Genomic DNA, 13,762 nt, shown 5'->3' with positions numbered 1-13,762 from the left:
CTTTTCCTTCTGTCAGATGCGTATGCATGAAAATACTGAGAATTTGCGTCATCGTCTCTCATCCAGAGCAACTTAGCTCTTTGCTTCCAAAAGTCATCCTGTTTTTTTAAAGTTGATAAATACGTCTGTGAAGCTTGCTTATATCTCTCCATACCATATACATCCCTCCTACCTTTATAGCCTTGCATCTGGGTCCTATAAATATCCAGGGATTGCTTGAAATTCGATTCCAGCAAGGAGCTCCACCCCTTAAGAGCCTCAGTACATATCGCAATTTTATCAGATATCGAACTGCTCGACTCAGACATCCACGCCTGATGTACAACTGCTGCGCAATTAGACTCCCGAAGCCAGGCATTCTCGAAAGCGTTTAATCCCAAAACAACGAAGCCACATTTTACACTCTAGAAAGATAGCTGAGTGATCAGAAGACACAGTTGCAAGGTTCCGGGTTCTAGAGTCAGCAAACAATTCTTTCCACTTTGCGTTGACAAGGGCACGATCGAGAGTTTCTTCAATCCATCTATCCATGCCGCGCCCGACTTCCCAGGTGAAAGGATGACCGTCCATAGGGATTGGACCTAAACCACTCGCTTCTACTGCTTCCTTAAATCCCTCAATAAGCCAATTAGGTTGACTTCTTCCCCCTCGTTTCTCACGCAAACTCAGCACATCGTTAAAATCCCTGATACAGCACCAGGCTAAACCGTCTTGGTCTTTGAGGGATCGCAGCAAATCCCAAGAGGCCCTCCGTCGCTGTCTTTCCGGGAATCCATAGAATCCAGTAACACGACAAACTGGTATGTTTGGAAAAGTGATAAAAGCATTAATATGATTAAGAGATGAAGATTGTATGGTGACTGAAATATTCTCTTTCCATAGTAAAGCAAGACCACCCCCATGACCAGGCCCATCGACAATAAAGTATCCACTATAACCAAGTTTTTTAGAAACCGTTATCACTTTCTCTTCTTAAAGGAGTTAGTTTAGTAATTCTCCAAATTAATTATTATATGTTAAGTGATGGTGTTATTATTATATGTTAAGTGATGGTGTTATTTTATTTGGGCTGGGCCATCTTAAGAATGTAAATTTTTTCTAATATTATTGGATGGGCTTAAATTAGTCCACTGGGCCTTTCAGAAGTTGCTTCTCCTCTTCCATTGTAGTTTCGGAATCGCCACATTTTTTCTCCGCCTCCACTCGGTTAGATTTGTTCGAGTTGGAGATTTGCTGAGTTGGCTGGAGTCACACTCTGCTCTTCTTCTCCAAATCCCTCATTATCAGGTACTGCCATTTCTTCTTCTTCAAGTTTAGGTTTTCTCTCTTATGCTCGCCGAAATTCGTAGTTCCATTCAGTCCAAAATCCCAACCAATGTCCATCTATTACCTTACTCGATTTCTTTCTCACCCAATCACGTCCAAAACCCCCAAAATCTCCAATTTACGCTACACCACTTCATCTTTACCAGATGAACTTTACACCCGCCTGCAAAAAAATCAAAGTAACACTGAAAAAGCTTTGAATTCAATCAAAGCTAAATTGGATAGCAAATGTGTCAATGAGGTTATGGATAAATGCTCCCTTAACAACTCTCAAATTGGTCTTCGTTTTTTTGTCTGGGCTGGTAACCAATCAAACTATAGGCATAGTGATTTTATGTATAGTAAAGCTTGTCGGTTGTTTAAGATTAAGCAAAACCCAAAAGTTGTTCTGGACTTAATTGAGGTTTTTAGGTCAGATAAATGTGCGGTTACTGTTAAGACAATTAAGGTATTGTTGAATTTGTGTAAACAATGTAGTCTTGCTGATGAGGCTTTGGTGGTATTGAGAAAAATGCCAGAATTTGGTCTTCGTGCTGATGCTGTTGCTTACAATACTGTTATTAGGTTGTTTTGTGAAAAGGGTGATATGGATGTGGCTCAAAAATTGATGGGAGAGATGGGTTTGATTGATCTTTACTCGGATATGATTACATATATATCAATGATTAAAGGGTTTTGTGATATAGGCAGAGTGGAGGAGGCTTGTGGGTTGCTTAAGGAAATGAGAAATCGCGGTTGTGTGCCTAATGTAGTCGCGTATTCGACAATTCTTGATGGACTTTGTAAGTTTGGTAGTGTAGAGAAGGCACTGGAGCTATTAGGGGCCATGGAAAAGGAGGGTGGAAACTGTAGTCCAAATGTTCTCACATATACATCTGTTATTCAGAGTTTATGTGAGAAGGGTAGAGCAATTGATGCATTTGCAGTTTTGGATAGAATGGAGGCTTATGGTTGTCCTCCTAATCGTGTTACAGTTAGTACTTTTCTCAAAGGTCTTTGCATGGAAGGCCATGTAGAGGAAGCCTACAAGTTAATTGATAGAGTTGTTATGGGAGGTAGCATTTCATATGGTGAGTGTTATAGTTCTCTTGTTGTGTGTTTGATAAGAATTAAAAACGTTGAGGAGGCAGAAAAGCTTCTTAGGAAGATGTTGGTAAGTGGACATAAACCTGACGGTTTGGCATGTAGTCTTATGATTAAGGCGCTTTGTTTCAACAAACGGGTGCTTGATGGGTATCATTTACATGATGAAATTGAGAAAATAGGACTGCTGTCTACTATGGATTCTGATATCTGTTCTATTCTCTTAGCTGGACTTTGTCAAGAAGGCAACTCAGTGGAAGCTGTAAAGCTTGCAAGGTCTATGCTTCAAAAAAAGATATCTATTAAGCATCCTTATGTAAATAAAGTACTTCATCACTTGAAGAAACTTGGAGATGAAGAACTAGTAACAGAATTAGCTACAATTGGAAGGTAATCTGAATAGAAGATGAATATTGTTTCCATTGGAGACCCTTGTTTGGTTTTTGAGCAGCTTCTTCGACACATGCTTATCACTTCTAGTATGAGCACATTGAGCAGTAGTTTTAGAAAAGATTTGATGGCATGTTGTAATTCGATTCATCTTGCACTGTGGGACTTGGGAACTGAACATCTACAGTCGCCTCTAAATGTGTATTCAAGCAGAAGTCCAGACTGACCTTGATTCAAGAAGAAAAGAATTGCTATGTGCTCGGCATTGTTGCTATAGTTGTCTCCAAGCAGGTATAAATATATTAACTGATGTTGAGAGTTATTTAGAGGCTCACAACTAAAAGTTTTTTCCTCTGTTTTTCTTTTGACACATGAGTTTATAGCAGTTTAACTATCACGTTCCATGTAGCATCTAAAACTTTTGAAAGTAAAGAAACACCATGATCATTGGATGAGATGTCTAACAATGAGTTAGTTTTCATTTAGGAGGCGATGATGCATTAGTTTTTCATGTTAAAATAGAGTGTTCTGCTACGGTTCCTTGTTGGATTTGGGTTCATGAGTATTCAATATAACATGGGGAGCTTAAGTTTGTCGATTTTATTTTTTTTCTACAAATTTGAATTTTGAAGACAATTTCATATTTGTCGCTGAATATTCTCATCTGTCTTGGGTATTACAGAATAAATTGAAGAGACAAAAGTTACTAATTACTATTCCTGGCCTGTAATCCGAGACTTGCTAACTTCCAAAACTAATCAGATCACTTAGCACATCATCCATGTCTTCAAAATCAGATAGTTTATCAGTAAAGCATAATTGGTTGGAAATGTTACTTCATGGATGTTTTCTGTTACCTGTCAGTATCACTTGATAACCACCTTCGTGTTGAAGCAATCGACCTTCATTTCAAGTTCAGTCTCACCTAATTTTTGTTACTGATAGTCCTAGCCTTATATATCGACCATTATGAATTTATCTGATAGTCCTCATTTCAGTTTTCTGAATCTCAAGAAACTTGACTTTTGCACTTGTTCCACTTGAATACTTACCAGCATCCATCAGGCTAAGAGTTGCTTAGATAATAGACAGTGACAGATAAACTTTGACATGTGCACTATATCATTCAATGTTTGATTTATGTTGTTATTTCAAATCATGTAAAATTTATAAATGAAATGAGTATTTCATTTATCGCCTTCTAGATTGTGCAAGAGACATATCTAAGGAGGGAAAGAAAATAAATAAATAAAAGAAAGGTGTATGGTTTTAGGAAACTTGATTGTTGGCTGGAATTGAAGACCTTGTACAACTTGTCTGGGCTGGTAGTCCTTTGCAATTTTGTGCCCATTTGAAAGAACTGCAGATTCCTTAATAAACTTTTCATGTCCCAGTTGCATGTTCCATGTTAGGGGATGCCGATATTTTAATACGTTTTCTTATAAATCAACGGCTGTACCTCTTAAAATTCTTGTCTTTGACCTTTCTTGCACATTAGCAACACATTTTGATTTCACAAATAAGCAATTAATTAGTTCTGCAATTTTGTTTTCTTCAAGTTTGATGGTATTACGTATCACAATCATGGATTATGTGACTTCGCATCTTCTTATGTCTGATAAAAGAAAATTGAAAAATAAGGTTCAATACAGTCATAAAATGTCTTGAAGTTACTTAAGTTTGTAAATGCTGTTTTCATGCCGGCAGCAGTTTGAATCTATTACAATTTACATGTTAATTTAGTTTGCAGCTATGTACTCAAATTAACAATGTCCTGGTTGCTGCAACGACAAGTGGGCTAATTGGTCTTGATATTAGCTTCATTTCTATGCTTATCACATCAAACTGGCTCCATAACTTACAGGTATTTATCTATGCTCCATCTATTTAGCTATTGGAGTGTTTACTCTGAATTTTAATGAGCTAAATTTTAAGTTTGCTAGCAAAAGAAAGAAGTGCGCTTTTCCCCGTTATTTTATTACTATTACCATTTAATGTTATAATTTGTTAAACTTAAAATTTTAAACTGGATATGAAAAAAGGCCTGAAGTCATGATAATGTGAGTTATTGGGCCTAAAAAGAAACAAAATAATTTTGTTTTATGAATGAACCAAAAACTGATTGAGAGTTCGGGACAAAATTGAATTTGTAAATGGAGGAAAAACTGAGGCATTAGGCTGGGGGAAGATGCAAAACTGGAATCTTGCAAACTTATCTTTTTAGAGGAAAGCAGGGCAAGTGCCCTTTTTACTCCCTTAAGCCCGGGCTGGGGTAAAAGCACATTCACATTAATATTGATTGCATATGCAAGTTTTTGTTTGTGGGTGATGACCTGTTGGCGCATTTCAGATCCACCAATGATCAGAATATGTTCTTCTGCACTAACAAATTAGTTTTCATTTTGATGATCCTTATAAAGCAATTATATGCCTCCTTATTTCCATAATCTTAGTTTTCTATCTTGCTGGATAATAACTCATAGATTGCCGTTATTTCCTTTGAGTGTGTCCTGATGTGAATCCAGCTATCCATATTCATCAAACTTTTTCCAGTTGATGTATGAAACCTATTAATACTTGCAAGATAAAAGAACAAAAAGTTCTCCATTTTATTGGGATTTGCCAGTTGGCAATAGCTGAAGGAAGAAACTCCTTTAACAATATTAAAACATATTTTTTTATGAAGTGGAAAATTTGCTGCCACCTATTAAGGTCAAATGACACAATATTTTTAATGCTTTCTTATTTTCTCTTTGAAACTGGTTCTCTTTTATAGTTGAATTCTATTCATATTGCTAGGGATCAGGTATCCTTCTTTTTCACCTTTTTGCAGTCGTCAAGTAGAATATGGTTGCATGCCAAATTAGATAGACTTGGGGAAGATGTTTCTGGCAACAGAATGTTGGCATTTCTTTCTAGCAGCTGCAACAAAGAAAATGAGCAGCTGGATTCATAAAGTTGGCATGTCAAGGTACATTGAATGAAACGTTGAGATTCCTATTTGTAGCCATTGAATTATTTATAGATCGTGTTAACTTTTATCCTATATGAACAATTATTGTAATTGTAGAGATGTGAGATTATTTGATAGGATAATGGAAGAATCAAATACGTGTTACATTTCTCTATATATGACTCTATCATATGTAGAGGTGTAATTTTAAATTCTACACTGTTACATAAACAGTTTCTTTATTTCTGCTTTGTTGAATTGGTTTTTTTTTTTTTGTTTGTTAATATTGTCTGTTCCCAATGTTACCCTGTTTTATGGGGAGAACTTGAAAAGAATTTATATTAAAATGTTGCAGATGTCTTTCAATGATTTAGAGCTTGGTGCATCTTGATAATGACTGCACGCCAGAGGTTGTACTTTTTTCTATTGACGTTCCACTATCCTTTTCAAATTAAAGAAAAACAGCTTTTCTATCTGACCTTTTGAAATTCACAATGTTATTTATAGCTTCATTACAATAATGGTACCTTGTACCTCAATTTCTGGGTGAACATCTCTTTGGATGTAATTTGCAAAAGATATGTTCACCCAGAATTTGAAAATGAGATCGAGTTATGGATTGATTGTTTACTAGACTCCAATATAAATCGGGTCTATTCTAGTTTTCTGCCTTTGAAACCTATGTTGCTAATAGATGAGGATCATTAGAGAGAACTTCTGTATTTTTTTTTTTTTTTGTGAAAAGGAACTTAACTGAAAAAAAAAAAATACAACTGCCTGCCAAAAGAAACTGCCAAATAACTAACTAAAGTTACAGCAGGGCTTAAAACTCTAAAACACACCAAAATAAATCCACAGCATGGCTTAAAACTAAAACACACCAAAATAAATCTACGCCACGCACACAGATTAAGTTAAATGAATAACAGCCTTATTTCAGTTTCTTGAATCTATAACATTACTTCCCTCCTTGATATAGAGTTTATCCGCAAGCGAAAATGAAGGGTACTGTTCTTGAATATGAACAGCATCTTCCCAAAACCTTCCCACTGGATTAGAACCCGTAAGTTGCGAAGTTTGATAATTATGATTGCCAGTTGTCGCATGGATAGAAACAAAGGATCAACGTTGATCGTCGTTTCCTCTGTGTCTAAATCATCAGACTCTTCTATTCCTTCAATCCAATACAGCTTATTACAACTATGTCTTGCAGAGAATTGTTCATCACAAGTTCTTAGTCTGTTCCTCCATCTCTGCCTTAGAAAGTTTCTTGATGAATTGCTGTTTAAGAAAGTCACACTTAACAACAAAATTTTCCAGCGAGAGGATTACATCAACAGTTGGAGGCTTTCATGGCCATGTATCGGGAGGACAGGGCTAGGGATCGCGCAGAGTAGGAGGCAACGAAGCAAGAATTTACTCGGCTAATACATGATTTGGCATGTGAAATTTCCTCTTCTCGCACAGAAACTCGCGACCAAGGACCGCGATGTTCTCAGATCGAATTTCCCAAATTCGATGGCAGTTGTGATCCTCTTCCTTGGTTAAGTGGATGTGATTATTTTTTTCGTCATCAACATATTTCGGAGGAAGAAAAATACCAATGGTGGCTGCTCATCTAGATGGAGGTGCGCAACTATGGTTTTTGAAATTGGATAGAGATAAGCCCGATTTTCCGGTGGGATGAGTTTAGAACAATTTGTCATTCGCGGTTTGGGCCGGTTTCAGATGGCACAAACTTGGGAGAATTATCTAAATTACGGCAAACTGGTTCAGCTGAGGCCTATCAACACAAGTTTGAGCAGTTATCTGCCCCTTGCACAGAGTTATCGCCTGGATAGGAAATTGAAATCTTTCTCGGTGGGTTTCAAGACTATATTGCAGTGGAGGTAGAATTGCATCAACCAAAGACCCTTACTTCAGCAATGAATTTTGCTCCATTGTATGAAGGGATGAAATATTGGCAGCCTCAGGTTGAAGTGTTGGGTTCTGATTCTCAGCTGGAAAATTCTGTTGTTAAGTGTGACTTTCCTAAACAACAATTCATCAAGAAACTTTCTAGGGAAGAGATGGAGGAGCGTTGGCTAAGAACTTGTGTTTTAATTGTGATGAACAATGCTCTCCTCCGGGCTATATTGGATTGAAGGATTAGAAGAGTTTGATGATAGTCTACACAGAGGAAATGACAACCGAGAACGTTGATCCTAAGGTTTCCATCCATGCGATTACTGACAATCCTAATTATCAAACTATGCAACTTAGGGGTTCTAATCTAGTGGGAAGATGTTGCTCATATGCATGAATGGTACCCTTCATTTTCGCTTGCGGACAAGCTCCATATCAAGGAGGGGAATAATGTTATAGGCCCAAGAAATTGAAATAAGGCAGTTGTTTATTGAACTTTAATTTGTGTATGTGTGGCGTGGAGTTATTTTGGTGTGTTTTAGTTTTAAGCCCTGCCAGTTTGTTATTTGGCAGTCAATTGTATTTTTAATTTCGTTTATGTAATGAAGTTTGAAGAGACAGCACTTAAGTTCATTTTCACAAAAAAAAAAAAGTAACAGATATCTGAGGTTCTCTCTAATGATCCTCATCTATTAGCAACATAGGTTTCAAAGGCAGAAAACCAAAGAAGAATAGACTCGATTTAGATTGGAGTCTAGTAAACAATCGACCCATAACTCGATCTCAGACAAGCCAAAATAAATCAGGGCTTCAAACTAAAACACACCAAAATAAATCCACGCCACCCACACAAATTAAAGTTAAATAAATAACAGCCTTGTTTCAATTTGTTGGGTCTATAACACAGACCTTCCCTGGAACTCTCTAGTTGTGACTCCAGTTGACCTTTACGGTGATGTCTCTGTAGCCATGCCAAGTACTTAGCACTTGGAAAACACGGTTTTCACCTAGTTAGATTGGAGTTCGTTGTTTCCATAGTAAAAATGATGAACAGAACCTGTCGCCTAGGAAATCCACAGAAAAAAAGAAATGGTGTCTGTGATTTGACTTCAAATGAGCATGCATATTATGTGTACTTTAAATAAATAGCCATCAGATTTGGAATCTAATGATATTCAGAATAGGGTCTAGTGTTCATGGTAGCTAGTTTATTGGCTTTCATGAATGGATTCTAATGAAATTCCCCATAGTTGAAGAAAGATAAATCCTAATGTCGTTGGGCCCTAATTCTTTTGTCTTTCGTCTGTGGAACTATCAGGGTTGCAGATGATAAGAACAGTAGAGAACATAAATTGACTGATCAGGAGCACAAAACCTTTGATTTTGAACAGTTTCTACGTTCTGAATTACACATCGCTTAGTGTTACCCATTCAGAACATGGGTGCATTAACTGGTTTGTTTAACCAGTGTATTTTTGCTTAGTATTGTTTGTGGTAAGAGGTCCTCTAATAGGTAGTCTTGATAATTGAATAATAATGGATGAATATGCTTAGTTGGGTTGGCAGGGGAAGGCTTGCCCCCATCACACCCTTGTGGTGGGACCTTTTCCCGGACCCTCGCTTAGGGGTGACATGTGACTCATAGTGCACGGGGCCGCCCTTTTATACTTAGTTTGGTGTATCCTACCTTTCTTTTATTAGATAATAATTTGCAAATACATATTATAATTTTAATATCAATAAAGATGCTCATGTATTTTTTGTTATTTACACATCTTCCTATGTTTTTGATCCCTATATCTTTTAGAAATATGATTTCTGAGTCGGTCATCAATTTCAAGTTGATTGGTTGATGTGAAGACTAAGAGAGCATACAAACAAACATCAGCCCATGCTTTGCTTGAATGGGGAAACTATTTTTTATAGTGACTTGAATGGCATATTCAAGGATGTGATGTGCCTGTCCTGTAGCTACTTTTTTTGGTTTGCTTTTGTCTGTCTGTCTATGATGTAAATTTATTCTTTCTGCTTGACCGGTACAAGAACTCCATTTTCAATGAATTCTGGGTCATTCGGAGAATTTTCATTCACATGTTTTCATTGTTGAGTGTGAAAGAAAACTGGGAAAAATGTCTGATGAAGTTGTTGCATCTGTTTGACAGGTTTCGACGAAGGAACTGTTGTTTCAATAGTACAGTGGGATGGGAATGTGTAGCAATTTTCGTATGTTTTCTCCCAGATAAAGGGTCCATTTGGCTTTTAACTTGGTTTATAGGATCAGTTTGTCCTTTATGTATCAATTTAGTACAGTTTGTTAATTTGGTTAAATTTAATCCAAAAGTAATACGTGTAAGAGGCCAAAAGAGGATTGGTTTGCCCGAATCAGAGATAGGTTGGAGTGAACCAGGCAATCGGGGAGTCCACATAGGAGAAATACTTTTTTTTTTTTTTTTTGGGTAGGCAAAGGAAAGAAAAAACAAAGAACCCAAAAAACTAACTCGGGATTAGCCTGGGAAAGCTAACCCCAACCCGGTCATCAGAAAGCAAAGAGAATAAGAAGTCCGGAGGTGATGGGAAGGTAGAGACTCCAAGTAATCTCACATGGCCCTCATCCGCAAGGCGATCATCAACCATGTTCTGCTCTCTGAAGACATGTCCAAAGTTGATGGTGTCGAAGGAAGAACATAACCTTTTAATTCCTTTTACTAAATTTTGGCTACTAAAACATAAAGCCTTATTATCAGAGATAATTCTAACCGCTTCAAGGTTGTCAGATTCCACCGGAAGATTTTTTAAGCCCAGACTTTTGGCGAGCTTAAGCCCGGAGAAGATTCCCCAGAGCTCAGCAGTGAAGGAAGATCTCACTCCAAGGTTCTGAGCAAAGTCAGACACCCAAGCACCTCCAGCGTCTCTCAAGACTCCACCCGCCGTAATTCTGCCATCCAAAGAACATGAGCCATCAGTATTTAATTTCACAGGTCTGTTCCAACCCAACAAATGAATCACATTCCTCTGGCAAGTATTAGATAAACACTCTTCCTTAAAGCTCTTAATAATAGTATTAATTTTTCTCGAGAAAAAAGCAAGTAAATTAGGAAAGATGATTGCTCATTCTCCAAAAATATCAGCATTCCTCCATTGCCAAAGCTGGTGACAAACAACAGCAAAGAGAATATGACCATGCTCCAGCTCAGGTAATAACAAACCCTTAACTCCATCTATAAACAAATCATTGGTCGGATAGGCCAAGAAATTTGGAAGTAAATGGCCCGAGAGAATTTCCCTCCACACCTTTTTGCTCTTCTCACAGTCTCTGAGAGAATGGCAGGTAGTTTCAGCCTGAACACTACATCTACTACAAGTATCAGCCTCCACTAAATGGCGTCTTTTTCTTTCAACGTTCGTGAGCAACCTGTCTTTAGTACCCAGTTACAGTAAACTCCTAATGCGATAGAGAACCTTCAGGGTCCAAATGTTCTTCCAAGTGACAGGAGGAGAATCCAAGTTGATAGAGAACGCCTCAAACGCAGACTTACAAGAATAGGCCCCGTTGTTCGTAAGGGACCAACACCGAATATCCCCATCTTCCTCATCACTGCTCACCTTAACTCCCCGAATCTTCAGGAGCGTTTCCAGATTTAGGTAAGCCTCAAAGTTTGACTAAATCCAATCTCCCTCTGAATCCACCACATCAGCAATACTCCAATCACTAACCTCCAGGGGCGGTAGAGAAGTGCACACCTCTAATAAAGGCTTAGGCTCTGTTCTTTTTGACTGAAATTAAATTAACTTAACTGAACTGAATGCTGCTGAACTGAACTGAACTTAATTGATAAATTAAATAAATTATAATAAATTATATATAAATAGTTATAATTATAATAATTAATGATGAATTGTATATAAATAATATTAATTATTAATTATGTATAAATTATTATAATAAATTATATATAAATAATTATAATTATAATAAATAATGGTAATTACTGAAATTAACTGAACTGAATGCTGCTGAACTGAACTGAACTTATACTGAATTTAAGTAAAAAAGAACAGGGCCTTAGTCCCCAGCCAGGCCTCTTTCCAAAAACTAATAGATCTGCCATTTCCCACCGACCAACCAATCCCAGAGAAAAACTCTGAGAACACTGCATTCACCCCTTTCCATAAGAAGGAACAACTCAGAGCTCTCTCTCTTGGCCCCTAAAGACTTTATCCTTTCTGTATTTACCACACAATAACCGAACCCAAAGAGCTGACGGGGAATGCCACATTCTCCAAAGAAGTTTCATTAACATGACTTTATTATTGTCCCTGGCTTGTCTAATCCCTAAACCTCCCCTCTCTTTAGGCTGGCAGAATTCCTTCTAAGGAACCAGATGAACTTTATTTCCTTCTTCTGAGTTCCCCCGCAGGAAACGACGATTGATTTTATCCAGGCCATTAAGCACAGGTTCCGGCAGTTTACAAGCTTGCATTAAGTGATTAGAAGCAGCACAGTTCACTGATTGGATCAAGGTAAGCCGGCCCGCCAGAGAAAGGGACTTAGCTTTCCAATTAGCACACTTCTTATTAGTGTTACCAAAGATCTCTTTAAACGAGGCCTTCGAAACCCTACCACTATGAAGAGGAACCCCCAGATAGTTCCCCAAAGCCTTGGTAAGAGGGATACCTGAAATCTCACTCAATTTCTTACAGACCCTTTGGTCCATATTATTGGAGCACAACATCCTAGACTTTTGGATGTTAAGCTTTTGACCAGAAGCAGAACAAAAGTTAGCAAGGATATCCATGATTACACCCATTTGTTCCTCACTACCTTCCACAAAGATCATCACATCATCCGCAAAGAACAAATGAGTGATCGGGGGGCAGAATTTATTAATGGAAACCGGGTGAAGCCTCCCAGAACTAACAACATCTTGGATAAGATGAGTAAGCCTCTCCATAGCAATAACAAATAAGAACGGGCTCATAGGATCCCCTTGACGGATACCCCAGGAAGGAGTAAACTCCTTAGATAAATCCCCATTAATCAAAACTTGAAAGACAGGAGAAGATATACAAGCCTCAATTAATTTCCTCCAACTATCCGGAATCCCAGCTCTCTCCAAACTATCCAGAAGAAAACTCCAGTTAATCCGATCGTAAGCTTTTTCAAGATCCAGCTTAAGAGCCACAATACCACGCTTATCCTTCTTGATTTTCATCGAGTGAACCATCTCCTGAGCGATAACAATATTATCCAGGATCTGTCTCCCCGGGACATAACTGCCTTGATTCTGGCTAATAATCTCAGGGAGAATGCACCGAAGCCTATTAGCTACAATTTTGGTAGTCACTTCATAAATCACATTACAAAGACTAATAGGTCTCATCTGTAAGAAAGAGGAAGGCTTCTCCACTTTGGGAATCAGGACCAGAAGAGTTTTATTCACAAGCCTAATATCCTCAGAACCTTCAAAAACCCCTTTAATAAAACTGTAAACTCCCTCCTTTACAGTATCCCAATGTTTATGATAAAAGCCAGCCGGGAGCCCGTCAACCCCAGGAGCTTTAGTAGCACCTATGTTAAACACACCCTGGTCAATCTCCTTCTGCTCAATAGGGTGAAAAGCTTCAAAGACTTTATCCTTAGAAACCGTCGGAAACGTAGACCTAGCCAGAGCACTATCCAAATCCACCGGGTCTTCTTTAAATAGCTCTTTGTAGAAATTGAGTGCCATAAGACGGATCTCCTCCTCCTCCTCATAAATCCAATTACCATTCGGATCTTTGATAGCATCAATCCGATTCTTTTACCTTCTGATGACCGTAGAAAGATGGAAATTCCTTGTATTACGATCGCCATCTTTAATCCAAGTTTTCCTAGATTTCTGAAACCAGAGTAACTCTTCTTGCTTCAGCACAATTTCCAACTCATTTTGGAGGGATCTAAGGAGACAACTCAGACTATGATCAAACATGATCTCCAAGATACGCTGGATACCTTCCATCCTTCACAAGCCTAATATGGCAAAAAATGTTCTTATTCCAGCTCACCACATTACTTCTAAAACCCTCAACAGCCATTAAAACATTAGAATGGGGCTTCCAATTATC

General features: G+C 37.9%; 1 protein-coding gene across 6 annotated transcripts; it reads left to right on the top strand.

Annotated features, from left to right (window-relative positions):
• The first annotated feature begins 1,190 nt into the window (after positions 1 to 1,190).
• On the top strand, positions 1,191 to 10,667 carry LOC136209873 (pentatricopeptide repeat-containing protein At5g47360). Of its 6 annotated transcripts, none has more exons than XM_066001531.1 (5): positions 1,191 to 3,090; positions 4,550 to 4,663; positions 5,606 to 5,770; positions 6,108 to 6,162; positions 9,820 to 10,667. In XM_066001531.1, the coding sequence occupies exon 1, from the start codon at positions 1,376 to 1,378 to the stop codon at positions 2,801 to 2,803; it is 1,428 nt and encodes a 475-aa protein (XP_065857603.1). In that variant the 5' UTR covers positions 1,191 to 1,375; the 3' UTR covers positions 2,804 to 3,090; positions 4,550 to 4,663; positions 5,606 to 5,770; positions 6,108 to 6,162; positions 9,820 to 10,667. The 6 variants fall into 6 exon arrangements, with proteins under 6 accessions (XP_065857603.1, XP_065857594.1, XP_065857579.1 ...); XM_066001522.1 differs by having other exon boundaries at positions 5,633 to 5,770; positions 9,820 to 10,665; XM_066001507.1 differs by having other exon boundaries at positions 4,543 to 4,663; positions 9,820 to 10,665.
• The last annotated feature ends 3,095 nt before the right edge of the window (positions 10,668 to 13,762 follow it).

This window comes from Euphorbia lathyris, chromosome 1 (assembly GCF_963576675.1).
Source record: "Euphorbia lathyris chromosome 1, ddEupLath1.1, whole genome shotgun sequence".
NCBI lineage: Eukaryota > Viridiplantae > Streptophyta > Magnoliopsida > Malpighiales > Euphorbiaceae > Euphorbia > Euphorbia lathyris.
This window is presented reverse-complemented; position numbering and strand designations above follow the sequence as displayed.

What these genes read in the sequence shown, in the direction of transcription:
- LOC136209873 (XM_066001531.1), top strand. Translation starts at nt 1,376, where the DNA reads ATGTCCATCTATTACCTTACTCGATTTCTTTCTCACCCAATCACGTCC.